At 38.4% G+C, this 26,111-nt stretch overlaps 6 protein-coding genes across 8 annotated transcripts; 3 read left to right on the top strand and 3 right to left on the bottom strand.

Moving 5' to 3' along the window:
• Positions 1–100: 100 nt before the first annotated feature.
• On the bottom strand, positions 101–4,107 carry LOC106440911 (protein disulfide-isomerase 5-4). Of its 2 annotated transcripts, XM_013882686.3 has the most exons (15): positions 3,888–4,106; positions 3,358–3,448; positions 3,159–3,253; positions 2,908–2,965; positions 2,539–2,720; positions 2,345–2,402; positions 1,969–2,009; positions 1,819–1,893; positions 1,639–1,695; positions 1,456–1,519; positions 1,198–1,341; positions 900–1,121; positions 653–805; positions 417–494; positions 101–332 (listed from the first exon to the last, which is right to left on the bottom strand). In XM_013882686.3, exons 1-15 carry the CDS (start codon positions 3,926–3,928, stop codon positions 255–257), a joined length of 1,437 nt encoding a protein of 478 aa, XP_013738140.2. In that variant the 5' UTR covers positions 3,929–4,106; the 3' UTR covers positions 101–254. The 2 variants fall into 2 exon arrangements, with proteins under 2 accessions (XP_013738140.2, XP_048619893.1); XM_048763936.1 differs by having other exon boundaries at positions 1,819–2,009; positions 3,888–4,107.
• Positions 4,108–6,148: 2,041 nt separating this feature from the next.
• Positions 6,149–17,753, bottom strand: LOC106440909 (tryptophan synthase beta chain 2, chloroplastic). Of its 2 annotated transcripts, none has more exons than XM_013882684.3 (4): positions 17,214–17,719; positions 15,991–16,790; positions 15,827–15,921; positions 6,149–6,325 (listed from the first exon to the last, which is right to left on the bottom strand). In XM_013882684.3, exons 1-4 carry the CDS (start codon positions 17,559–17,561, stop codon positions 6,150–6,152), a joined length of 1,419 nt encoding a protein of 472 aa, XP_013738138.2. In that variant the 5' UTR covers positions 17,562–17,719; the 3' UTR covers position 6,149. The 2 variants fall into 2 exon arrangements, with proteins under 2 accessions (XP_013738138.2, XP_013738136.2); XM_013882682.2 differs by lacking the exon at positions 6,149–6,325 and adding an exon at positions 15,372–15,743 and having other exon boundaries at positions 17,214–17,753.
• LOC106440908 (protein SUPPRESSOR OF NPR1-1 CONSTITUTIVE 4) lies at positions 6,792–14,858 on the top strand. The gene is made up of 11 exons (XM_013882681.3): positions 6,792–7,182; positions 7,389–7,682; positions 7,762–8,379; positions 8,473–8,511; positions 8,609–8,893; positions 8,993–9,135; positions 11,644–12,130; positions 12,211–13,065; positions 13,158–13,184; positions 13,434–13,460; positions 13,542–14,858. Exons 1-11 carry the CDS (start codon positions 7,080–7,082, stop codon positions 14,627–14,629), a joined length of 3,966 nt encoding a protein of 1,321 aa, XP_013738135.2. The 5' UTR covers positions 6,792–7,079; the 3' UTR covers positions 14,630–14,858.
• A 969-nt stretch (positions 17,754–18,722) lies between the features above and the next one.
• LOC106440907 (vacuolar protein sorting-associated protein 22 homolog 1-like) lies at positions 18,723–20,350 on the top strand. Its single transcript, XM_013882680.3, has 7 exons — positions 18,723–18,890; positions 18,988–19,098; positions 19,211–19,346; positions 19,516–19,670; positions 19,752–19,859; positions 19,950–20,039; positions 20,143–20,350. The coding sequence occupies exons 1-7, from the start codon at positions 18,840–18,842 to the stop codon at positions 20,242–20,244; spliced, it is 753 nt and encodes a 250-aa protein (XP_013738134.1). The 5' UTR covers positions 18,723–18,839; the 3' UTR covers positions 20,245–20,350.
• On the bottom strand, positions 20,303–21,505 carry LOC106440906 (fatty acid desaturase 4-like 2, chloroplastic). Its single transcript, XM_013882679.3, has one exon. It carries the CDS (start codon positions 21,476–21,478, stop codon positions 20,603–20,605), a length of 876 nt encoding a protein of 291 aa, XP_013738133.2. The 5' UTR covers positions 21,479–21,505; the 3' UTR covers positions 20,303–20,602.
• A 787-nt stretch (positions 21,506–22,292) lies between these two features.
• LOC106440905 (polyadenylate-binding protein RBP45C) lies at positions 22,293–25,376 on the top strand. The gene is made up of 7 exons (XM_013882678.3): positions 22,293–22,665; positions 22,753–23,224; positions 24,236–24,291; positions 24,368–24,498; positions 24,587–24,683; positions 24,765–24,941; positions 25,041–25,376. Exons 1-7 carry the CDS (start codon positions 22,369–22,371, stop codon positions 25,041–25,043), a joined length of 1,233 nt encoding a protein of 410 aa, XP_013738132.2. The 5' UTR covers positions 22,293–22,368; the 3' UTR covers positions 25,044–25,376.
• The last annotated feature ends 735 nt before the right edge of the window (positions 25,377–26,111 follow it).

The raw sequence follows: 26,111 nt of genomic DNA, 5'->3' as shown, positions 1-26,111 counted from the left end.
AATGTAGAATGCTAGTGAATTTGTGTGAAGTGCAATGGTGAAATTGTTAAAAGTGTTCCAATCTTCGCATCTAAGAGCTATCCTTAGAAAATAGTACAAACACGTCTAAAGGATTTTGAAATATAACATATTCAAATGGATAAACATTTTCCCAACATTTTGAAGTATACTTATCGCTCATCTGGTTGTGTAACATATAACAAAAATTTCGGACAGGTTACATAGAAAACTAAATGAAACTCTCAGGCAAAGCTTCAAAAGTTTTTACCAAGTTCAATCTTTTTCATCAGTGTCATCGTCTGGTGGAGAATAGAATCCAAGATTCCGGCAACCTGGAAAAAAGAAGGAAATATAACAAGTGTCATAAGGGATGTATTAATGAATTATAACAAGAGGCTTCTAAGTTGTTTACTAACCGTGAAGACACCACCGATAATGGCGCATACATTGGTAATGAAGTGTGAGAAGGATCTGGAGTTTTCGGTTATGAGAACCTGCAACCAAAAGAAAAGGATGAGCAGAGTGTAACCAAGGTTGTTTCTATACACAGAACCAGGCAGGGACAGCCCGCAGGGCTTTTGGCTCAACGTTCTATCCCTGATCTGTGTAACAGATATGATCAGTAGGAAGCAAAAAGAATATTGAAGCTTACCTGCATCGGTGAGAGCTCGAAGTGAAACTTGGCGACTGGTAAATAGTAACTATGAGCAACGCTGCTATGAGCTGTGTACTCATACTCCTCGACCATTGCATGTCCATTGCTTTTCAATACCTCTGTCTTTACTATTTGAAGATAATGCTCGATCTGTCCATGGAAAACAACACCTTAAAGAATGCTAAAAAAACATAACTAGGCTATTTTAATCGTATTTATTTTTTTATAAACTATACAAACTTACGGTAACATTAGGACCGAGATCACGTTGATTGATGAAGGGGCGACCGTTCAAACGGTCGTGGCTTTGTCCGAGATACGGTGACAAGCGCTTTAAGTCCGTGAATGTCTGAGGCAAAATCTTCCGCCCAAATGAAAGATGGTTAACAACATGGGACATATTCATCTGAGTAGAATCAAATGAATGAGATCCCGAGCGAGCTGAAACCATTAGGTTGCCTGGAACCTGCAAAGACCATAGAAAAGTAACTTAAAAGGACAAACAGACAGAGCAAGAGCAATTCTCCCATTCAAATGCTTACCTTCTTTACACGTATGTATCCTTCAATTCGACATCCTCCTGTAGAAGGTGCCTTTTTTAAAGTTTTCGATGCATTGTCGGATTTGTCCTCTAATGCTAGTTTATGGGGCTCCAGATGGATTGGTTCAACCAGACCTATCACCATCTGTAGGAGAACAAAAAATATTCAGAAATAAGGTACAAACGAAGCACAAAAACCAACTCTTGTTTAAGGGGCTCACAGAAAAGATGTTGAAAAAAAACCTAGAACAATAACTACCTTCACTAAGCTTTCTGTATCACGATCTCCATAGTACGATTCATGATCATGGTGTGCATTGTCCCTATTAAGCCAAGAATCAACCAGAGGAAAGAATAGTTGAGAAAATAGAGGTTATAAGAATCGAGCAAATGACGGTCAGGCATTATTTAAACAAGTAAACTGCGAGTTACATTCTCTTACTTAAGATCACTGCCTTGGCGGAAAATACGAATTGATGGATACCCTTGAATGTGATTCCTGGAGATCATTTGCAGAGGAAAATTGTGAGAATAAATCTTAACTGCTGGTAGAGGATTTCAGAGAATGCATTAAGGAAATGAAGAAGTCAAGATGAAAAATATCAAATATGATGAGATTTACTTCCGACAGAGATCAGCTTCTTGGGTGCAGTCCACTTTTGCCAAAATGACACGTCCGTCCATTTCTGGATCATATCTACCAAAAGCAAGACATTTATAAGAAAAAAATAGTACCACAGATTCTTTATCTAAAGGGAGTATATTGGCATACCTCTCTTTTATTTGTTTTGCTGCTTTCTCCCACGATGGTTTCTGCCAATGGAGACTAAAGTTTAGTCTTCGAGTAAGAACATCAAAATTACCACTACAATATGTATAAAGTGTCACCAAAACTACTCTTTTGATATTCGTCATCAAGTTGATCCTTAGATAAGTCTAGTCTTTTCATGATAATATTATTACGACTACAGCCAAAGAGCGTTCTCAAGAAAGACTGACTAGGTTACAGCCAAACATGTAAGATCTCCTCTCTAGTAAGAACGCTAATATGACCCTTGCCAACAAGCAGAAAATTGACGTTCTAGATAGAAAATATGCTGCAAAATCTAGAATACGAAAGAGACGAAGACAAAAGATGCGGGACTTACCAGGAGATTACACCAATAGCACCACGGAGCATAGAAATTAACAACCGAGATAGGGAACCTGCAAGTTATATGATTCATATTTTGTCACCAGACGCAAACAAAAAAGAAGAAAGAGATACGTACTAATAGGAAAAATACTCCTAGAATTATTGCATCTATGTACGAAATGTGCAATAACGACCAAAACTACTTACTGATGTAACAATGTGTCGAAGTTGCGGCTAGTAAGGGATACAGAATCTTCAACTACTTCTTCGCCTGCTTCATCGTGATTAACGTGCGATAAAACTTCCCCAGAGTGAAACTCAGAACCAGTAGGTCTCAAATTCGAATCAATAGAAAATTTCCGAATTGTCTTTGTTACATTTAGCCTATTCTGAAAACAAAAGTTAGCAAAATCAGGATACAACGGACAATCTTTTACAACTATGGTGACATTTAGGATTTCACTCCAGGAAAATAATTGTGCAGGCCAAACTTTGGGACACACATACAGAATACTTAGATACTTTAAAAAAAAAAATAGAGACTTGAAATGAACTTATGATGAAACCAAAACTTACAGTTCCTAATACGTCACTGACATCCACAGATGCAAATTCACATGAAAGTGATGGGAAGCTGCGAGAAAAGTATCTAGTTAGCAATCAAATAGATTAGCATTTCGCAGGACTTTGTTTAAGCCACATATGACATTTCTGAAGAGACAAGGTATGTACTTAAACAAACAACAGAGTAAAAGTTTCTATACTCTTCAACCTCTAAACTATAACACATGTGTGCTGAAAAAAAAAACTGGATAATAATGTATAACCTTATGTTAAAATCCATGCGCAGGAAGTCTCCATCAGAGCTCCGATCAACGATGATGGACGTTGTAGTGCTGACAGCCAAGTAATTATTTAACTCCTGTAATATGTGAAAATAGCATTCATGTTCCCCAATTAGAAACAGTGACATAAATCTTGAACACAACACTTGAAAATCATCACACACTGAGCTTGAAACGTTACCATTCCAAATAAAAAGAGCATAGAGAGGGCTGCTACAATGGACAAACCAGCTCCAGAGAGAGTCGCCTCTGTCAAATCCCTCGGGATTTTCCTGCAGGCATCCAAATCACAAATATATAAATAAATCACAGATCTCAACGAGTTCAAGAAGACTTGTTTACTAGTGATTCTTGGACAAAACGAATATTATTTCATCAAAAAGCAATATATAAGTGTAACAGTGATGGTCTTTAAACCCCATTATGAAACACTTTTAACAGTCCAATCGCACTAAAGATCAAAATGACCAACGCTAGGCAAAGATCAGACTAAAACGAATATACTTGCATCTATCTAAGCTTCCACTAGGATCGCCTCTTCACGACTAAACCCTATCACTAATCAGCATGAAAATCCACAGAATGTAGATACTCCCAAAGATTATATTCACATTGAGTTATCGAAATCAAATCATGTTACTTGCCTAGATCGAGGAAGCTCGAGAGATCTGCGAAATGGATACAATATAAACTAGAGAAACAGAAGCAAACCTGTAGAAATCGACGGATTTGATCCTGCTTGTGGAGACCATCTTCGTCGTATAAGGAGTCAACTGTTTTGGCTTGCTTGTAAAAGCTTAGGGACGATGATGCACCCACCTCCCTTGCGATTTATCTTCAACCCCCTTCAGATGTGAAACTCTTCTCTCCCCCGATCGGTTCTAAATTATAACACTAGTCCCTTATAGTTTTGGTGCCTTTCACATTTGACCCAAATAGTTTTATTTAAACAAATTAGTACCCCCAATCGCTTGAATGTTACAGACTTACAGTCAACAAGTCATTTATGACATTCGGCGTAGGAGGTGGCGCACAATTGAATGTTCTAAATAATCGAGGGAAATTGCATCCCATAACCAAACAAAAAACTCAAATTAGCTAAGTAACCAAAATCATCTTCCTTTCCTTTCCTATCTCTCTCGTCCCTCTCTCTAAAAATCTAGTTTTGATTTTTTTTTGATTATTTCACAAATTCTCCCTAATCGACCGCACCGGCTGATCCATTATGTAGCTACTAGCCTTATTGTAGAAAACAAAAGAACTATAGCCTATTCACTTTAAATAATTTAGTAAAAATATATTAATTGTATAGTTTTTAAAGTTCAAATTCGAAATAGTAAATCAAGTATAATCAGTTGATAAATCACAAAACTATTTATTTGCAGATTTACGTATAATTTGAAAATAATTCGATCATAGTTGTTTATAATGCATTGAGGTTTCTTTGTTATGCTCAAATTAAATCTGAGTGAAGAACAAAACAGTTCGGGTTTCTTATAAGAACATCAAACGCTCAATATAACAGTCTTATTTATAGGATACATTTTTATTTTTTCGTTCTCTTCTTAATACTTTTTTTTTTAAAAGTATAATATTATATAAGCTATGACTTACAGTTTTACAAAATGAAGAAATGCTTTCAAAAGCAAGCAGAGCAAAACACACAAACTTTAGTCTGAAAAGATGAAAGGAAAAAAGATGAAAAGGATTAGTTAGTATCCATGGTTAACACAATCGGCTTAGCCAAGCCGACCATGTCCGCCACGTCTACCACGTCCACGCTTTCCTCTACCCCTAGTTGCATGTAAAGTAGCTGCCATCTCTGTTACTTTTGTGGAATGCTTCACAGGTCTATCCCGAAGAAGTCTATCGGTAAATGGAGTTGTAAGGTCTGTGATGATATTATCATCTGAATCCTCTGACTCCCCCATATCCGAACCCCAATCCAAAGCAGTAAACCCAAAGCAGCAAACTGATTAGCACAAGAACTGTTACCTCTCAAAGATTTAACATTGGCCTCACTTCCTGTTGTGAAACCTGAAGCTTCTTTTCTTGATTTAGTAGTCTTCCCAGAACGGAAAGAAGATGGGACAGAATGCTCAGCATCTGTAATAACAATATCAGTATTTTGGAAAGAGTGGACAACCTCATCTGAAGTTGTAAGTAGAGAATCACTTTGGTTCAACACATTATCTGAAGATTTTGAACAATCTTCTCTCCAACAAGTGGAACAGCTACAACTCTCCCGGTTTCCGGTACTGCAGCCACTTCGGTGAAACTTACATCCCTTAATGGTGAAATAGGTGGATTCGTAGCAGAGAATACACCTCGAACATTGGTCGTCAAAACCGACTCTGAAATAGATGCTCGACCTGAAACAATACTCGCTTCCTGTGCTATAATAGGAGTATTGTTAGAAACATCTAAATCATTTTGGGCAGAGTTGCCAGCAGCCATAGCAATATTTTTCTCTATTCCTAAACATCTGGATTCTTTATGGCCTAAATGACCACACTTCTACACTTTGATGACAACCACGAGTAGATCACATCGACCATTGTGATTCTGGCACTTATTTCTTTCAATGCTACCTTTTGAGGAAATGGTTTGTAACTTTGTCAAGCTTTACCTCCACTAAAATCTTTGCCTCTCCCATCTGAGAAGGATCTAGCCATGGCCTGCTAGTGAGCATCGGTTCACCAATTCCTGATGCAATCCACTTAATACCTTTAATTGAGTAAAGTTGGTCAGGGATATTTTTAAGCGTCAACCAAGTGGGAATGGTTTTGATCTCAGGTAGAGCGATATTTGCTGCTGGAGTCCAAGCCGAAACAAACATCAAGCAGTCGTCTATATGCCAAAGACCTCTCTTCTTAATACTTTGTTCCTATTTGGGTTCCCCGACCAGAAGCAAGAACAAACAAAACAACTAAAACAAAATGTCACTGTCTGAAAACGAAAGTATTCTTCTCTTTAAACTTCAAGATACTTGATGGCCGTCTGAACATCCTTATCGCCTCTCCCGCTGAAGTTTAAGACTACTCTAGCACCATCTGATAACGTCGGACAACGCTTCTCGAGATGAGCCAATGCATGAGATGTCTCCAATGCTGGGATTATTCCCTCCAACCGAGACACTCTCTTGAACGCTACACACGGAAGAGATCAGTATAAAAAACAATGCAAATTCTCATTAGATGTTAAAGAAACATATAAAGACAAGTACCTTCTAAAGCTTCTTTAGTATTCAGTCCGTCCCATGTCTTTAAGGAAACTATGCTCAGGTCCAGTACCCCAGGGTAGTACAAGCTGGTTAACATTGAACATTTATTGTTTGATGTTACTTGAGAAATGGGTAATCAAACTGTTGAGTTTTCAAGTCTCTAAATCCTCTATGGTCGATAAGTTAAAGGAATGAAGACAAACAGATTTAGGAGATAGTATATGGCTATATGGTATTTCCAAGAAGAAATGACATTTAGGAATAGTAAACTGTATCAGCAAAGGTTTAGAAATAGTAACAAAAACAAAAATGAAGAGAAAAAGACTATAATCATAGCTGATCTAGTAAATGACCAGTACGACTCACTTTTCTTCCACTTTCTTTTTCACATCAGAGGGAAAAAAATGTTAATTACTTGATTAAAAAAGGTTGCTCTGCCTCAATTTTGTAGCCAAAGGTTTAACGTAGTTTAATAAAGAGACGACTTAAAGAGTCAACACATAAAAAAGCAATCAAAAAAAAAAAGAAAGATCCGGAGTCTTAAGCGTGTCTGTATTATTAGTCCCACTATGCGTACGACTGCTTATGCATTAAAGACTACTATTTATGTTTTTCTATCTATGTGATTTAGTAGGTCTCCGAGAAGAAAGAACAGGACCTAGTAAAGTTAACTTCCGACAATGGGAGCTTCAACAGTTTTACTATGTGGTGTTGTTCTGATTCACGTGTTTGCTTCTCAAACTGACGCTCAAAGACCTAGAAGTCCATGGAAAACACTCAGTGGTGAGAGTGCTCTCACTTTCTATCTCTTTCTTTAAGCATGAATGTCCGATAAAAACTAGTACTCCGACTTTATTTATACAGAGATCTGTAGTAGAGTTGGGATAATCATATGTATTCTCTTTTATTAGAATAACTTTGTGGAGTTGGGATAATCATATGTATTCTCTTTTATTAGAATAACTTTGTGATTACTTTTACTTTACCAGGTGATGCTCCTCGTGTGATCTCTCGTGGAGGGTTTTCTGGATTGTTTCCAGATTCGAGCCTTGATGCTTACAACTTCGCACTACAGACAAGTGTAGCAGATGCTATCCTGTGGTGTGATGTTCAATTAACCAAAGATGGAGCTGGGATTTGTTTCCCTGATCTAAACATGAGCAATGCTTCAACTATTGAAGTTGTTTACCCAAAGGGTCAAAAAACTTACCCGGTTAATGGAGTCCCTACTCAGGGCTGGTTCACCGTTGATTTCTCCTTGAAAGATCTCAACAAGGTTTACTGTAAGTCTTCATTCCCCAACAAGTAAGTGCTTCACTGTTTCTCGCAACTTCTCACAAATGTCTTCTTCTTGTTTTGCAGTGATCCGAGGTATATTATCTCGTTCAGACAGATTCGATGGTAATGGATACACGATCTCCACTGTTCAAACTGTAAACATAGAGTTGAGACCACGAGGCTTATGGTTAAACGTTCAGCACGATGCCTTCTACGCGCAGAATAATCTGAGCATGAGCAATTTTCTGATATCTGCTTCAAAAAATGTTTCCATTGACTACATCTCTTCCCCTGAAGTGAATTTCTTTACAAAGATTGCTGGCCGGTTCGGGCATAATGGACCGATCTTCGTGTTCCGTTTTCTCGAGAAAGAAACATTCGAGCGGACGACAAACAGATCATACGGTTCTATCTTGAGTAACTTGACTTTTGTCAAGACGTTTGCTTCAGGGATTCTTGTTCCCAAGTCTTACGTATTGCCACTCGATGACAAGCAGTACTTGCTTCCCTCCACATCCTTAGTTCAAGATGCTCACAAAGCAGGACTTGAAGTGTTTGTGTCGGGTTTTGCTAATGATGTTGATATTGCACATGACTATAGTTATGATCCTGTCTCTGAGTATCTATCTTTTGTGGATAATGGCAACTTCTCTGTCGATGGTGTTCTCTCTGACTTTCCCATAAGTGCATCTGCATCTGTCGGTAAGCAAAATCTCTTAAAGTAGTTTATTTATGTCCTTAGAACATTGCTCGAAACACTCACATCAATCATTTTCCTTTTATATTTTCTTCAAGAATGCTTCTCCCACCTTCGCAGAAACGCTACAAAACAAGGTAGTAAGAGTAACTACTTTGCATATATTTCTTTCTGACTAGTAGAAAAAAGGAAACCTATATATCTCTAACTTTATCAAAATGGTTCATGGTTCAGTTGATTTTCTTGTTATATCAAAAAATGGAGCGAGTGGGGACTATCCTGGATGTACAGACTTGGCATATGATAAGGCTATCAGAGATGGTGCTGGTGTTATCGACTGCTCGGTCCAAATGTCCAGAGACGGTAAACCTTTTTGCTCACATTCAATAGATCTCTCGAACATCACAAACATCGCCCAAACATCTTTCGCTCAGCGTTCAACACATGTTCCTGAGATTAGCTCAAACGATGGAATATACACTTTTAGTCTCACATGGTCTGAGATCCAGAGCTTGATTCGTAAGTTTCCACTTGGCCTAAGATACTATATGGTCAGATAATTACATACCTTGAGAGTTACGAGTTACGACAACTATTCTCTGTATTTTTTTTGTGCAGCTGCGATTTCAAACCCTTACAGGGTATACAATATGTTCAGGAATCCGAATGAGAAAAAATCTGGAAAGCTTATTTTACTTTCTGAATTCCTAAAGTTGGCAAAACACTCCACTTCTCTCTCCGGTGTTTTGATCAGTGTAGAGGTCAGTTCCCGTACCTCTTAGGCTGCAACTGGAATGACATTTTTTGGAATAAAATCATTTGGAATGGATCATTCCATGGGATTCCATAAATTAGTTGCCAGTTATTATGTATGTTTTCCAAAATCAATTCCATTTATTCCATTTTTGGAATGGAACAAAAAAATAAATCTTTTGTAAAAGTTATTTCTTTTATTCATGATTTTAAACCTCGTTGAATGAATGGAATATGTAGAATCTTTATTCCATTTATAATTTCAGTTTTTATTCCATTTTTAACATCATTCCAATTTTTCCTATTCCATAAAAAATCATTTCTTTTATTCCTATCATTCCTTTTATGATTTTGTAACAAATCAGATAGGCTGTGCCGGGACTTTTGGTTGTCCCGTTCAGAGTAGGGTTATTTATAACTAATGTTTGAAATAGCCAAAAAATTTTAATAGAAATTTAAAATAATTGACCAAAAATATTCAAAAATCTAACTAAAACTAGTTAAACCTAGACTAACTAAAAACTATTAAAAAAAAATAAACTTCAATTTTTTTTAATTTAAAATACTATAAATATTTGAATTACTTTAACATATATTAAAAGATTTAACATATTTTTTAATTAATTTCATATTTTTTTGGATTCTGGTTCAGATTTCGATTCGGTTTGGGTTGTATTTGTACATAATTCTTATTAGACCCTGACCCGCGCACCATCGCGGGTATGAATTTTTGGTTATTGGTTATTTATTTAACTAAATGATGTATTTGTAATATTTGATGTATTATATTCACCAAGTAAATAATTTTTTTGGCGTCTTAAACCATCTATTTAACGAATATTCGATATCATATAAAAAATTGAACAAATAGACGTAATTAGAGAATTGTAGACGATATATAAAAATAGAAGTTATTAATGTAAAATATGAAGAAATATTATATTATGACTTAGTATGGCATAAAAGATTATAAATTAGTTATACATGTTTAAAGAAAATGCAATGATTTTTAAACTTCTATGTAAAATTTAACATATAAAAAAGGGCGATGAATTAGTCATCAAATTGTAAATAATTTCATTATTTTATTAATAATAAATTATTTATAGTCTTTGTTTTGTGTCAAGATAATTATTAAATGATATGTTAAAAGACCATATTATGAAAGCCCATGTTGTAACCGTTTTTTTCGGGAAGTGTAACAAAAAATTGTCTTTAACTCTTTGTTTTGTTTAAATTATGTGTCGGTAAAAGATAAAAAAAACTCTATCTTTTTCAATGTTCAATTTGAAGCTTATTATACGGAAATCATAAGCAAATATAGGCAATTGGTTGGAATCTTTGTATCTTTATATTCTTACAAATTTTAAATTATTGTTTCCTCTTCTGCAAGCAAATCAATTACCGAAGTAATAGATCAATTGGTTGGAATCAAATCTATTCTTATAATTAGTGTAATTATGGTTACATTTTCTATATTTAATAAGTACATTAAAGATACGACACTAAAGATATTATGTTTTGATTAATAGAAAATATTGGATTTTGAGTTTGTATTTATTGATTTGTTTTTTATAAAGCTTAGAAAATCAATAGGTGGTTTGAATATTGTACATCGATCGGTGCATGATGTAAGTTGACTATATAAAACTTGAGCATGATCATTTCAAACTAAAGTATAAGTATGATGCATTTGTTATATTGTGGTTAATATATTTTAAATATTATATACATCAAGTGATTCACGTTTTCGTAAAAATAAAATTCAAGTTCATTATTGGCCGTACTCGTCCGTAATAAGCTACGTTTAATATGATGTATTTTTAGGTTCATTTAATGACATTAAGTTTAAATTTGATTAAGGAAAAATCATTAATTTAACTGAAAAAGACAAATATTAAAATAGGTAGATTCATTTAATGATATTAAGTTTAAATTTGATTAAAGAAAACTCATTAATTTAATTGGAAAAGACAAGCATTAAAATAGGTAGTTTAATTTAATTATCAGTAGCATGAAAGTGTAAATAAATTAGAAAACTTAGAGGTATTTTTTAATGGATACTTCTCTTTTAATAATAGCCCTGTTCTTTTGATAGACGCTGCGTCTAGTGTCAACGTCTCCAATTAACCCTGCAATTTTGTTGCTTTAAAAGCATGATGGCAAAGAACCACTGAATCCGGTGTTAGTTAAACGAGACGCAGCGTCAGATTTCCTATGATATTTGATCGCTTGAAATTCTAGCGTCAATTAAACGAGACTGCGGCGAATCCTTTTGCTGTTACGGCGACATTTCTTTCTCGTCATCTCTGTCCGCGTTTCTTTCACCGCTTGAATATTTGGTGACGCTGACGCAAGATACTGCGTTTATCAAAAGAACATGACTAATATAGATGTCCCGTTTGGATGTTTTCATATAATGTTTTGGATCAGAATTCTGTGTTTTGGTTTGGGTAAAAAGGTCAGGCCTACTCTAACGTCTTTAATGGCCACTTAATTTTTATTGTGTCCTTCAGAATGCAATGTACCTGCGACAGAAGCAAGGGCTCAACATGGTTAAAGCGGTTCTCGATACCCTCACGGAAACTGCTTACAGCACTCGAATAACCACTACAAAAGTCATGATTCAGTCAACGGATAGCTCGGTCCTAGTTGAGTTCAGGAATCAGAGCAAGTATGAGACAGTCTACAAAGTTGAAAAAACCATTAGTGATATTAGTGACTCTGCTATTGAAGAGATAAAAGAATTTGCCAGTGCTGTTGTCATCACGAAAGTATCAGTATTTCCCACATTTTATGGGTTCGTCACGGGGCAAACCAATGTTGTGGAGAGGCTGCAGAAGTCTCAGCTTCCGGTATATGTGGAACTGTTCCAGAACGAGTTTGTATCTCAGCCATATGACTTCTTCTCTGACGCAACTGTTGAGATAAACTCTTATGTTACTGGAGCTGGTGTAAATGGAACCATCACTGAGTTTCCTTTCACAGCTGCTAGATACAGAAGTAAGTGGATTATTCTTTGCACCAGAGGGTCTCAACAATATGACATCAATAATGCCTAATTTTGTTTTTCTCTTGTGCAGGGAATAAATGTTTGGGAAGCAAAGAAACTCTACCTTACATGGCTCCTGTCCAACCAGGTGGCCTCTTAGAAGTTGTGAGTCCGGCGTCCTTACCTCCAGCCGAAGCTCCAAACCCAGTGTTCACAGATGCTGATGTCCCAGGTTATGACCATTACAAACAATGCAGTCAAACGTTTCTCTGTGGTAATCAAGGCGGTCTCTTGTACCCTTTCTGGACACCTGACAGAGAAACCTGCGGCTACCCTGGCTTTAAGCTCAACTGTAGCCAAGGATTCGCAGAGCTTACTGTCTCTTCCGTGAAGTTCAGAATCTTAAACGCAAATTACACTTCTCGTAATATAAGACTCGCCAGATCAGATTATATCGACAATATTTGTCCTTCAGACCCACTAAATGGACCATTCTACCAAAATGCCCTTCAACTGGCTAATGACACCAATCTGCTAACAATGCTTTATGACTGCCAAGACTTATCATCCATTATCTACAGTAGTGAAGCTTACAATTACGTTACAGACTTTCAATGTAAAGAAGGTGTAAAAAACAACAACTATTGTGTTGTGATAAACAGCTCGTCTTCTTTATTCAACGGGAGGGATGGCATTGACTACATGAAGGAAAACTGCACAGATTACGTCAGCATGCCTTTTTCCGGATCGAACCTACACACTCTGGATTCAAATAATCTAAAGAAGACTCTTGAACAGGGTTTCGAGCTTCAACTTAAACAAGACTGCTCCATGTGCCTAGAATCTAAGGGTGCTTGTGGATACGATCAAGCTTTTAATCGATTCGTCTGCTATTGCGACGATGGGACCCATGGCGATACTTGTAGCTCTGGAAAGACAAGTCAAGGTAAAACGTCGTTTTCTCTCATTTTGTTCTTTTTATTACTTTTCAGATCAAGTTTGGTTTCATTATGACAACATTTTACACGTGTTAAACAGGGTTTTCGGTCAACACAGTTCACAAAGGTTAGTACTGTTGGATAATTCAAAGATTTTGGAAAGTTACAATTTAGATTAGGTTTGTGTTTTCATATTTCAATGTAAAAGTTTGCTATTTAGATTAAAAATGTGTTTCACTATCACTATAAAGATAGATTTAATGGAGATGTGTTCCATAAAATTTAAGATTAACATTGACAACTTTAGATAGATTTTTGTAAGTTATTTAGTTTGATTCCATTCTGACAAAATTTTACTTGTTGAATGGTTGAACAGGGTCTTTGGTCAATGCAATTGGCAAAGGTGAGTTAGTTTGCTGGGAAGATAGACTTTGAACTGTTTATGTGTATTACTTAACTCACGAATTTCTCTGTTTATTTCTAGTTTCGGGCTCAGTAGCAGGCGTTGTTATGTTCTTGGTCTTACTATCATTGTTTCTTTGTTACCTCTGGAAGAGAGAAACACGACAGAGACAGCAAAATCTCAAGTCTCTTATTCCACTCAAACACTACTCTTATGCACAAGTGAAAAGAATTACAAAGTCATTTGCGGAAGTGGTCGGGAGAGGCGGATTTGGAATTGTGTATCGAGGAACTCTTCCTGATGGTCGTATGGTTGCGGTGAAGGTCTTGAAAGATTCAAAGGGCAATGGTGAAGATTTCACGAACGAGGTTGCAAGCATGAGCCAAACTTCTCATCACAACATTGTTTCCTTGCTTGGTTTCTGCTCTGAACGTTCCAAAAGAGCTATTATATATGAATTTTTGGGAAACGGGTCCCTTGATAAATTCATCGCAGGCAATACTTTGGACTGGACGGCATTGTATCAAATTGCGCTTGGAGTTGCTCGAGGCCTAGAATACTTGCATCACGGCTGCAAAACGAGGATTGTACATTTCGACATAAAACCACAAAATGTACTCTTAGATGAAAACTTTTGCCCCAAGGTTTCAGACTTTGGTCTTGCTAAGCTCTGCGAGAAGAAAGAGAGTGCACTGTCATTGCTGGACACACGAGGTACAGTCGGGTACATAGCACCAGAAATGATTTCAAGGGTCTATGGGAGTGTCTCTCACAAGTCAGATGTATATAGCTACGGGATGTTGGTTCTAGAGATGATTGGCGCAAGGAATAAAGAAAAAGCTCATCAAGACTCCGCTTCTAACACGAGTTCAATATACTTTCCTGAGTGGATATATAGGGATATTGAATTAGGAAAGTCTAGAAGGCTTATCGAGGATGAAATCAGCAATGAGGAACATGAGCTAGCAAAGAAGATGGCTTTGGTTGGTTTGTGGTGTATTCAGTCTTCTCCGTTGGATCGCCCACCTATGAACAGAGTTGTAGAGATGATGGAAGGAAGCTTGGATGCTCTTGAAGTGCCCCCTAGGCCTGTTTTGCAAATTCCCATAGCACCTCTTCAAGAACCTTCAACACTTTCAAGGGATATTTCGGTTTACACCGAAGAATGATCGAAAACGCCTCCTTGGAATTTATCAAAGCAGGACCACAACAATGCAAATATTCAAGAAATGCCATATATTGTCTACATTCCGAATTAAAATGGGAAATCTGTGTATAAAATTAGGCTATTCTGAAGATTATTTGATGTCCATATACACCAAGTTCGGTGTATTTAGGTGAATGCATGAGAATTCACCTACTGTGCATACTACTTAATCCCAATTCAGTTCCTAAGTCTACAACTATCCCTCGTAGCTGACATTCTGATTTTGCACATATATGTAGTTGATTATATGCGTAAAACCTAATAATTTCATCCACAATATATACCTATCTCTTCTATGAATACTAAGTCTATATACCGAAAGAACTTCACTCATTACTATTGCTGTTTATTTTTTAAACCATTTTTCTGTTCAAATTTCCAAATACATTCCATTTTTTCTAGGTTTCTGTGAAATGTATCAGTATCATTAATACCGACCCATATCATCCACTAGATGAGTCAAACCTTGATTAGTTGGACGAAGAGGATGACACCAAAGTTGACAGTCTTGTGATTTGAATTTCTGAAAACCATCATTTCTGCAATGCAATGTTTAAGGGAAGTGCAATGAGTTGACATCAAACATATGCGTGAGTATACTCGTGTTTATTTACAGATTTAAGTAGACTTTTCAAATAATTCAATCATGGTTGTTTATAATGCATTAAGGTTTTTTTTTGTTTAGGTTAAATTAAAGCTGAGTGGAAAACAAAACAGTTCGAACTTCTTATAAGAACATCAAACGCTCAATAGAACAGTTTTATTTATAGGATACATTTTTATTTTTTTCGTTCTCTTCTTAATACTTTGTTCCTATTTGGGTTTTCCGACCAAGAAGCAAGAACTAACAAACCAACTAAAACAAAATGTCACTGTCTGAAAACAAAAGTATTCTTCTCTTTAAACTTCAAGATACTTGATGGCCGTCTGAACATCCTTATCACCTCTCCCGCTGAAGTTTAACACCACTCTAGCACCATCAGGTAACGTCGGACAAAGCTTCTCGAGATGAGCCAATGCATGTGACGTCTCCAAAGCAGGGATTATTCCCTCCAACCGAGACACTCTCTTAAACGCTACACACGAAGGAGATCAGTAAGCAAAAACAATGCAACTTATCATTACATGTCAAAGAAACATATAAAGACAAATAAAGTACCTTCCAAGGCTTCTTCATCGGTAACGCTGTAGTATTCAGCCCGTCCCATGTCTTTAAGGAAACTATGCTCAGGTCCAACTCCAGGGTAATCCAATCTATTAACATGATCATTAAATCTTTAGAAACGGATACTAAGGAAGACCATGAACAATATTTGAACTTACCCAGCACTGATGGAGTGTGGTTCAATGATTTGTCCATCATCATCTTGCAGCAAGTAACTCATAGCTCCGTGCAGAACACCAACGTCTCCTTTTGTCAACGTAGCAGCGTGTTTGCCACTGTCCAGTCCAAACCCAGCAGCTTCCACACCAATCATACGCACCTCAGTATCATCCACAAACTCATGAAACAGTCCCATAGCATTCGAGCCACCACCAACACAAGCAACCAAGACATCAGGCTTCCCTCCCCACTTCTCCATCGCTTGTCTCCTCGTCTCTTTCCCAATCACCGCATGGAAGTCTCTAACCATCATAGGATAAGGATGAGGACCCGCAACAGATCCCAATATGTAATGAGTAGTCTCCACGTTAGTCACCCAATCCCTTATAGCTTCAGACGTCGCATCCTTCAAAGTCGCCGTTCCTGAGTGGACTCCCCTCACCTCAGCGCCGAGTAGACGCATCCTGAACACGTTGAGAGCCTGTCTCTCCATGTCTTGAGCACCCATGTAGATGATACACTGCAAACCGAAACGAGCGCACACGGTAGCTGTGGCTACACCGTGTTGTCCAGCTCCTGTCTCGGCGATAATCCTCTTCTTGCCTAAACGCTTGGCGAGAAGGGCTTGAGCCACGGCGTTGTTGATCTTGTGAGCACCCGTGTGGTTCAGGTCTTCCCTCTTGAGGTATATGAGGGGGCCTTCGCCGTTTTCTCGGCGGTAATGTTCTGTGAGCCTCTCCGCGAAGTAGAGAGGACTTTCTCGACCCACGTAGTCTTTCAAGATCCCAGCTAACTCCCTCTACAAGTTTCATCAAACACTAATCAGACATCAAAAGCTTCAAGCTTGCATCACGGAGAAACATGTATTATTGCTAACGAACATATGAGTATGCAGACAGGTTTCAGATTATTATTTTTTTGGCAAATACAACAATTTTCCGACAGAAGTTTGAAACTTTATGTTTGAAACTTCCAAATTACAGCAATTTTTCGACAAAAGTTTGAAACTTTATGCGCAAGGATGACACGCTTAAATCACAAATTAAACAAAGAAAGAGTTCATATACAAAAGAACTAAGAAGCTTCCGCATTGCATGTATTGCTGAAGAACATTATGAACTTGGTTTCTAAATTTCTGTATGAACAATCATTTCGCAGATGTCATTAGAGTATTTCGCGGATCTTTCACTTTCTAATAAGATCAAAAACCAAAATTAGTCACCTGGAAATCATCGTCGGTGGCAAGCGAGTAGAAAGCAGTTTCGAGTTCGGAGAGAGCGTGCATTAGAGTTTCGGGGACGTACTTCCCACCAAACTTCCCGAACCGACCGAACGAATCGGGTCGTTTCCACAGGGTCGGGTCAGATCCAGCGGTCTTGGTATTCTCCGCCTCGGCCATGAGAAAAGTCGGGTCCTTTGCGATGGTGCACGAGACAGAGAACGAACGTGAGCGAGAGGAAGGCAGAGGCGTAAAGAGGGGGACTTTGGAGGGCGGTGATCTGAGATGGGTCAATCTAGAAGAAGCTGAAACGGATGGTCTGAAAGTAGAAGCGGTTCCTGAGGTGGCCATTACTGAATCCTTTTTTATCTCTTTGTTTTTTTCTCTGACAGAACCTTCAAAGTTTGGGCCTTTTAAAAACGAAGTTTATGTGGTCAGTTCTGTGACCAGAAATTTCAATAAAGGAGTCGGTAATCACATTAGTTTATTTGTGGATGACAAATATCAAGAGGAGGTTGGTGAGAAGAGGGGCGGTGTATATATTTGGTGGTTGGATGTGTTTATCACATGCCTTATGGTTTTATCTATAGTAGTGTTAAGTTTGCTAATCTAATATTGCTTAGTGTAATATAGTTTGGATTTATTTCCTTCTGTTTTAGCTTGTGATAGTCTACTGTCACGCCCCTACGCCAACTTTCAAATCATTTTTCAAAGAATATTTGTGTAAGTCTTTTTTTTTTGCTAAACTGTAAATATCATAGATGAAAGAAAGATAATACAAAGTAGAATCTTATGTTTGTGTCATCTTGGCAAAAAGAAATAAAAACAAAATGGGACACAAGTTTGAACAACAAAAGATCTGACTTATCTCAACCACAAGATCATTAGTGTGTCGAAGTGCTTTCTGTGTCTCCTTGCCGAGATGATGTTACGAATTTCTTTGTCAATAGCATGGAAGACAGTTGCAGCAGGGACTGATGACTGGTTATGGATCAGATTATTTCTCTGTTTCCATAAGTGATAGATAGTGGATTGAGTCGCCAGTTTCCTAAGAAGAATGAGCTTTGGTGGCGCACCTCTAATCCAAGATAGCAGCTCTGCCCAGTCGGTAAACGTATTTGATTGTGTAAGTCCTTTACTGTGAGATGCAACATTGTTGAAACACACAGCTCGGCTTTTGTACTGTTGTTCACAACTTTCACCAACATTGTGACATTCACAAACATAAAGGCCTAATTGTCAAAAATATTATATGTCGTTTTGACGAGGTAAGAGAGACATCAAGTGAGAGAAACTGTGGAAAAAAAAATTAAATAGGAAGAAAGAATATCACTTAATGGGCTTCGGGATGGTTCAGACTGGGTTCTTTATGTAATGGGTTGTTGTTTTTGTGGAAAATATTTGAATGGGCTCTGTATCAATAAAAAAACAAAAAAAAGTAATATCTATCAGAGCCAGGTTTCGATCCTGGGACCTGTGGGTTATGGGCCCACCACGCTTCCGCTGCGCCACTCTGATTTTTGAAAGACGAAGAAATAAATCACTAAATAGACAAAACATATGCCGTCTTCTCTGATTGTATAACATTCCTCCCCCTCGATCGACAGAGAGAATTGCAAAGATCGAAAGATGCGACGGCGACCAGGAATCGGAGGTCTTCAAAAGGCGGCAGCTGCTCGGGTTTGGCTTCTTTAACAAGATTTGATATTCTATTTCGGTTTGTTTCCAATGTATCGTCTGTGACTTTTAACTCTTTATCTGGATGAAAATCAAACAGGATCAGTATCGGTTATTAGGAGAAAATGTGGCAAAGTTACGGACTGATATGATGAAAGAGCAGCTCGCCACTTTCAAGTCCCAGCTTGAAGAGTTCGCTCGCAAACACAAGGTCTTGAAATTTCTATCATCCTCTCTTGATTTTATATTTAATTATATGATTTTCGGATCGGTGTGGTTTGTTTCATTAAAAAGAAACTTTTTTTTTGTGCCATTGGTTGCAGAATGACATTCGTAAAAATCCAGCCTTTAGAGCTCAGTTCCATGAAATGTGTGCTAAAGTTGGTGTGGATCCACTTGCTTCCAACAAGGGCTTCTGGGCTGAGCTCCTGGGTATTGGTGACTTCTACTATGAACTTGGTATGTTTGAAGATATATGCTTATATTGTTAGCTATGGCTTCTTAAGTTCATGTTTGCATAAAGGCTCATAGACAAAGGCATAGTTCTTACTTGGAATCGCACATTGCCTTCTGTGATGTTAGTAAGTTGGATAACATGTATCTGAAAAATAGCAAATTGATCAAACAGGAGTTCAGATTATTGAAGTTTGCATGCAAACAAGGTCACTCAATGGAGGTTTGATAAGCTTGCAAGAGCTCTGCAGCCATCTTCGCCAGAGAAGGAAGAAAGACCGTGAAGCTGTCACCGAAGATGATTGTCTTCGTGCTATCAGCAAGATCAAGGTATGTTTCTTTTCAGATCTTTCAAACAAAAAGGAAGTTTTGAATTGTTCTTGCTGCTATCTTGGGATTTTTATTCGTTAGGTATTGGGTAGCGGATTTGAGGTTATCACAATTGGCAAGAAAAAGCTTGTCCGTTCAGTCCCCACTGAGCTCAACAAAGACCATAACCAAATCTTGGAGCTCGCTCAGGTTTTAATCATATACATATATTCTTCTTCCTCACAAAGAAGACAAAGTTTCACATGTTTTATGATTTTATGTTGCTTTCCACCCCCACAGGGTCAAGGCTTTGTGACTGTGGAAGAGGTACAAAGACGTCTCTCGTGGACATCTGGTCGGGTCATAGATGCTCTCGAAACTCTGTTGGAGGTATGCATCTGCTATTCATTTTCCCAGTTGATTTAGTACACATGGTAAATCCAACGCAACCAATGTTGGTCCTGAAACTTTGTGATTCTATAACTTTTTCCAGGAGGGACTCGCAATGATCGACAATGGTAGCAAAGACGGAAAATGTCAGTACTGGTTCCCCTGTGTCTCTTCTGTTTACTCATTCGTTGGATCTGATACTTAAAACTGGTGCATTCTCTCTTTTGTATTTTTTGTTTCATACTCCATACACTCACTCTGTATTGCATATAAATCACGAAAATATTTTATTCAGTATGTTCCTTCAAAAATTCTTGTGCAAACAACCAAACCAAAGAGAAAGAGACTAAGCTAAACAATGTTGTGGTGTGCATTAAGCTTTGGGGCTATTGTGATCGCAAGCACAGTACAAGTTGTGAAAATTTATAGTCTCCAATTTTTGTACTTTTATTTTCTAAAGTTACTAAACCCAAGATTTAATAGTCCCCTTCATACCCAAAACTGGTCTAATTAAACTCTAAACCAATAATTCAAAGAGTCATGTCGACAACTAATGATGACGGCTAACATTTAGATATCTCAGTTTCTTCTCTCCACTCCGAGTTTGGATTGGTCCATGACCTTGGCTTCACCCCGAGCTTGAGATACACCACCATCTCCAACGCTTCAAAGAACTTACTCTCATCCAAAACCTTGTTCCACACCCCACTCACTACGCAGTAGTTTTTATTATACGGTGCTCGGTGATGCTCCACGTGCCTTTCTCGTGAAACAATCAGTCCAATGTCCTGTAACGCCACCACGAGAGGTGGAAGCTCGCTCTTGGTTCCATGAGCCCAAACATGAAACTGCTGGCAAAACAATACGCAAAACGCAAACGTGCTTACGAAGCCATGAAACACATGGTCATCAAACGCAAGGTCTAGTGGGAGAACCATCAAGGTTGTGCCACGAGCCATAAAGTGTAGATTGTTTGCAAATTGCCGCTCGGTGATTGTCCAAGGGCACTCGTGGTGATCAAGAGAATCTTGGACGTGGGTTCCTACTAGAGGCGTTGACTTATCGCCGTAGTTATCAGTGGCCCAGTGGTACACACCAGAGCCTAGATCTGCTAAGATGTAACCGGCAAAACCGGCTAAAGTTGGTTCGAGCCAAAGGTTTGAACCAAACCCTCCAGTGATAGATTTGGCAAAAGAGACAAACACGGTGGTGCAGCCAGCTGAAACCCATAAGCGATGGCTCCATGTCGATTGAAAAGCTGTGTCAGTGAAGCGAGGAGGATTCACAACTACAAGCTTCTCACGGTTAGGGCGAGACTTGGTGGTGGTAGTGACTGAGCACGTGAAACGTAGACGGAGAAGCGACGGACGGTGACTTGTTGGGATGTTGTTGGTGATGCGACGTAGAGTATGTTTGGTCTGAAGTGGTACAACAGCCATTGAAAAATATCAAGTTTCTAGATTTTTTCAAGGATAAGAGCAAAGAGATGAAAGTCATGTTGTCATGTGGGGACTATTCTCATCACTAGCCAATTACGAGCTGCCAGCTGTGAATATGTCTTTTTAAATCTTTCAACCAGTTAACCGGGGAATATTTGGTTTATGAATCTTGGTTCAATTTCGAATTGGATTAGTCTGGTTATATATGGTGCATAAATGGTTAGAAAATAAAATTATAAACGCCCCGATCGTCCACGGCTAATGGGCCACCCACTCGCTCTCTCGGTCTGTGGACTCATTCTGTTCCAACGATCGATCTATTAATTTTTTCAAATTTTCGAAATTATTGTTTACTGACTTTGCAATCACCGTCCGATAGAAATGCTTTGGTTTCGTACGTTATCGCGAATCACTTTCCGATAAATCGCCCATTCTTTCACTACTCCATTCCAAACACGGTTAATTTTGGAGTTGTAAATGGATGTGTGATGGAAAATGTAAGTCAACTTTGGTGATATAGGTAACCAAATCAATTCTTTTAAACCTTTTCGATATATCACGATTCTGGATGTTACAAAAAAATGAAAAAAAATATGGAAGATCCTTAGTATGTCATGCATATAAGAATTCAGGCAATGCTTAGGATTTGATAACAAGACTCGAAACTATAATGCCTCCTATCCGGTTTGGCCTAACCGGGTTATTCCAGTACTCTTATAATGGGCCGAAATCTTGTATTTTGGCCCATTTCAGGCCTAAATCACAGATATTTTTGTTTTTATTTGTTTCTTTCTATAAAAGACAACCGAGACAGCTTTTATTCTCCCTCTTTTGCCCTCTGTCCGAAACAGCAACTGTGTCATCGTCTCTCATTTTAGGTTTTCTCCGTCATGATGCAGCAGCCACCTCCCGCCGCTAACGGTGCTGCCGCAGGATCAGGTCAGATCCCTTCGGACCAGCAAGCTTACCACCACCACCAATCGTGGATGATGCAGCAGCAGCAGCAACTACAGGGCCAGCCGCCGGCAGCATGGAATCCACAGTCGGCGCCGTCTCCGGGTCAACAGTACGGTGGCGGATCTCAGAATCCAGGATCAGCTGGAGAGATCAAATCCTTGTGGATCGGAGATTTGCAGCCGTGGATGGACGAAGGCTACCTCATGAGCATCTTCTCCATCACCGGCGAGGTAACCTGAAATATCTATTTTACCCCTTTTGAAAATATAAAGTTCAATCCTTTATAAAGTTCTTAGCTTTGATTTGATTACTTGTAGGTTCAACAAGCTAAAGTCATCCGTAATAAGCTGACCGGGTTAACCGAAGGTTACGGGTTTATTGAGTTTGTGAGCCATGCGGCAGCTGAGAGGATTCTCCAGACGTACAACGGTGCTCAGATGCCGAACTGTGAGCAAACCTTTAGGCTGAACTGGGCTCAGCTTGGAGCTGGAGAGAGACGCCAGTCTGATGGGCCTGAGCACACGGTTTTTGTTGGAGATCTGGCGCCTGATGTTACCGACTACGTGCTTACCGAAACGTTCAAGGTTGTGTATTCCTCTGTGAAGGGAGCCAAAGTTGTGACTGATAGGGCCACTGGACGGTCCAAGGGCTACGGGTTTGTGAAGTTTGGGGATGAAAGTGAGCAGATAAGGGCAATGACTGAGATGAATGGTCAGTACTGTTCGTCCAGGCCTATGCGTATTGGTCCAGCTGCTAACAAGAAGCCTCTTACAATGCAACAACAACCAGGTATGTTTTGTTTTTAAAGAATGATAATGACTTATGAATGGGGTTTGACTCAACTTTGGTTTTAACTGTCTATGTTAGTTGATTGTATTTTCCTTGGGGGTATTCATGGAGCCTGTTCTCTGTTAGTTAAGACTTAAGACCTATACATATCCAAGTTTTTAATACAGTCCTTATCCTTCAGTTTCCTTCCTTTCAGCACGTTAAAGAATTTATTATCCCAAAACGTCCTAAAGCTTATAAGAAAACTAATGTTGTCTTAAAGCAGGAGAACAAGGGGCTCTCTTTGGGGGAGCCTGGAACTGACTTCAGCTGAAAATGATACCACCTTATTGCGTGGCCTCATTTAGGTCAGTTAGTTACGTTTTCAGAAGAAGTTAATTACAGTTAACCTTTTATTACCTACAGTCTCAGTTTTTTTTTTTCAGTTCCTTACTTATCAAGCACAAGTCTTTTCTTTACTATTAAGCCCTACCTTTAAGTTCATATTACACAGTTTATTACATTTCGCTCTTCTTTTTTTTTTCCATTATGAAACCCTTAAAGAGTGTTTTGTAGTCTCCAGCATGCCTCTCAGTTCATCTTCTTTCAGTTAGTGTTTCAAATTTTTACCTTCTTTCAGTTAGTGTTCGCTAAATTTATGCTATCCACTCTTCTTTATTGAGAGGTTTACTTGTGGTAACGAGTGTCAGACCATGGAAGGAATTTCAGTTACTTGTGATACCATAGAGAGGTTTTGTGCCATTCTCCAATTTCTCAAAGTTGGATCCAACATTCGCCTAGGACAGTCTTACTGATTTTTTGTATTACTTATTTACTAACTTCAGAATCTCGTTACCTTAATCTTCAAGCTGTAACATATGCCTTTTGCTTTATATGCTGATATTCTTGGATCTTGATTTGGATACTCTTGCAACTGCTGTCGTTTATGCCTGTTTACGTTAGTGTCTGTTTGCTTTAATAAATAGAAGTATGAGTTATTCCACTAAGCTATCTCGTCTGTCATTTGCACAGGTGCATATCAGAACACTCAAGGAAATCCCGGAGAAGGCGATCCAACTAACACAACGGTACGTACTTTGTTTGGGTCTGCTCTATGTAGCGTATATTTTGTGAATTTAGGGGTCATTTTTTTTGCTTTATCAGATTTTTGTTGGAGCTTTGGATGAAAGTGTGACAGAAGATGTATTGAAGTCAGTTTTTGGTCAATTTGGTGAACTTGTTCATGTGAAAATACCAGCAGGAAAACGTTGCGGATTTGTTCAATATGCTAATAGGTAGTGTGACCGTGAAGACAACAAGCTTGTTTTTTAAATTTTGAGAATGTGTTTTCTCATTTCTTTTCTACTGTCTGTGTGCTTTCAGGGGATGTGCAGAGCAAGCACTCAACTCGTTAAATGGAACACAACTTGGCGGACAAAGCATTCGTCTTTCATGGGGTCGCACTCCGTCCAACAAGCAGGTTTGTATCCGTTAAGACAATGCAACGAGTTAACTATGTTCTGTGCTCTATGTCATCTGATGACTTGATCCAATGTCACAGACTCAACCTGAACAAGCTCAGTATGGTGGTGGTGGATACTATGGATATCCTCCTCAGGGATATGAAGGTTACGGATATGCGCCTCCTCCTCAGGACCCTAACGCCTACTATGGTGGCTACCCTGGTGCCGGCTATGGAAACTACCAGCAGCCTGGTGGCTACCAGCAGCATCAGCAGGTAATCAATCCTTTGGTTTTTTGTACCTGAAAATCTTTTGTGGTGTTGCGAGCTTTCGCTGATTCTTGTTTCCTTGGTTTTTTTCCTTCCTAATTGCAGTGAAGCATGATGTGTATGTCGTGATCGGAGCTGACGTTTCAGAAAGCTGTCTGTGATGAACCACCGTTTGGAAATGGTGAATTGAGTTATTGAAGTGGATGTGCATTAGCTCATGTCTCAGATTCTCTCTACAACCCTTGTTTTCTTTTGTTTGTTTTTTTTTTTCCTCGCGTGACAATTGTTGAGTGTCCTCCTTGAAGTGCTTTTAACTGAAATGTTTGTCATTTGACCAGTATGCTTCTTTTTATTGTTTCTGCACTGTTTTCTTGCATCCCCATATAACATAATTTATAAGGCAACGATAGCCAGTCCTGTTTTAATATTTTTTCACCTAAAGTCATAGTGTGTTCATTAGGCTTTTCTTTATCATGACTAACCCTTTAGTTCAAGTTTTGGTTATGCAACCCAACGAGCCAATTTGTATTCAAATCATTTGGTTCTACTGATAACGTATGGTGAAGAAATGTAACATATATAAGCCCTGTTCGTTGGTAGCATCACAAAATTAGAGCTTTAATGACAACAACACACAGCACAGATGAAGAACCGTTAACTGATTTTCCAGTCGCAGCGCAACTAACGGGGAATAAAACTGACGCGGAAAAATATCAGCGGCATCGGCGTCTCATTATTCGTGTCTCCGGCAGTCTATTAGCGGTGGTTCTGGCTTTTGACACTGTTAATTTGGTCTCTATTACAGTACATTTTATAGCCGCTGCCGCTGGGCGCTGGATGGATAGAGCGTTTATGAAACGAACAGCACTATAGTATAGATTCATCAGAACATGTATCATTTTCAGTCGGGTAACTAGTTATTAGTTTAACTGGTGGTTAGTTTCAAATAATGATCGCTTAAGAACATAGTGTCATATTAGTTAAGCATTCCTGTATTTACTGTTTTTATTTATTCAATGCTTATAACAGGGTTATAAATTGCTAATGGTTACAAACACACTGTTTTCATTCCTTCAACCATTATTTTTGTTTAAACAAGAATGAAAACACACTAATTTTTTGTTTATTTCAATTGACTAGTCGGTTGGACTTGAGCCCGCTAAATACTCTCAAATT

This window comes from Brassica napus, chromosome A3 (genome assembly GCF_020379485.1).
Source record: "Brassica napus cultivar Da-Ae chromosome A3, Da-Ae, whole genome shotgun sequence".
In the NCBI taxonomy this organism is placed as follows: domain Eukaryota; kingdom Viridiplantae; phylum Streptophyta; class Magnoliopsida; order Brassicales; family Brassicaceae; genus Brassica; species Brassica napus.
Note: the sequence above shows the minus strand (reverse complement) of the source record. Positions and strands in the feature narration are given on the sequence as shown.

What these genes read in the sequence shown, in the direction of transcription:
- LOC106440908 (XM_013882681.3), top strand. Translation starts at nt 7,080, where the DNA reads ATGGGAGCTTCAACAGTTTTACTATGTGGTGTTGTTCTGATTCACGTG. An exon ending in CACAGCTGCTAGATACAGAA is followed by an intron (nt 12,131 to 12,210) that starts GTAAGTGGATTA and finishes TCTCTTGTGCAG; the next exon opens with GGAATAAATGTTTGGGAAGC. An exon ending in GGTCAACACAGTTCACAAAG is followed by an intron (nt 13,185 to 13,433) that starts GTTAGTACTGTT and finishes ATGGTTGAACAG; the next exon opens with GGTCTTTGGTCAATGCAATT.
- LOC106440909 (XM_013882682.2), bottom strand. Translation starts at nt 17,561, where the DNA reads ATGGCCACCTCAGGAACCGCTTCTACTTTCAGACCATCCGTTTCAGCT. An exon ending in CCACCGACGATGATTTCCAG is followed by an intron (nt 16,791 to 17,213) that starts GTGACTAATTTT and finishes TGAAACTTGTAG; the next exon opens with AGGGAGTTAGCTGGGATCTT. An exon ending in CGATGAAGAAGCCTTGGAAG is followed by an intron (nt 15,744 to 15,826) that starts GTACTTTATTTG and finishes CTTCGTGTGTAG; the next exon opens with CGTTTAAGAGAGTGTCTCGG.
- LOC106440905 (XM_013882678.3), top strand. Translation starts at nt 22,369, where the DNA reads ATGATGCAGCAGCCACCTCCCGCCGCTAACGGTGCTGCCGCAGGATCA. An exon ending in TCTTCTCCATCACCGGCGAG is followed by an intron (nt 22,666 to 22,752) that starts GTAACCTGAAAT and finishes GATTACTTGTAG; the next exon opens with GTTCAACAAGCTAAAGTCAT. An exon ending in TACAATGCAACAACAACCAG is followed by an intron (nt 23,225 to 24,235) that starts GTATGTTTTGTT and finishes TCATTTGCACAG; the next exon opens with GTGCATATCAGAACACTCAA.
- LOC106440906 (XM_013882679.3), bottom strand. Translation starts at nt 21,478, where the DNA reads ATGGCTGTTGTACCACTTCAGACCAAACATACTCTACGTCGCATCACC.
- LOC106440907 (XM_013882680.3), top strand. Translation starts at nt 18,840, where the DNA reads ATGCGACGGCGACCAGGAATCGGAGGTCTTCAAAAGGCGGCAGCTGCT. An exon ending in GTGCTATCAGCAAGATCAAG is followed by an intron (nt 19,671 to 19,751) that starts GTATGTTTCTTT and finishes TTTATTCGTTAG; the next exon opens with GTATTGGGTAGCGGATTTGA. An exon ending in AAATCTTGGAGCTCGCTCAG is followed by an intron (nt 19,860 to 19,949) that starts GTTTTAATCATA and finishes CCACCCCCACAG; the next exon opens with GGTCAAGGCTTTGTGACTGT.
- LOC106440911 (XM_048763936.1), bottom strand. Translation starts at nt 3,928, where the DNA reads ATGGTCTCCACAAGCAGGATCAAATCCGTCGATTTCTACAG. An exon ending in TGCTCTTTTTATTTGGAATG is followed by an intron (nt 3,254 to 3,357) that starts GTAACGTTTCAA and finishes CACATATTACAG; the next exon opens with GAGTTAAATAATTACTTGGC. An exon ending in ATACAGAAAGCTTAGTGAAG is followed by an intron (nt 1,342 to 1,455) that starts GTAGTTATTGTT and finishes GTTCTCCTACAG; the next exon opens with ATGGTGATAGGTCTGGTTGA.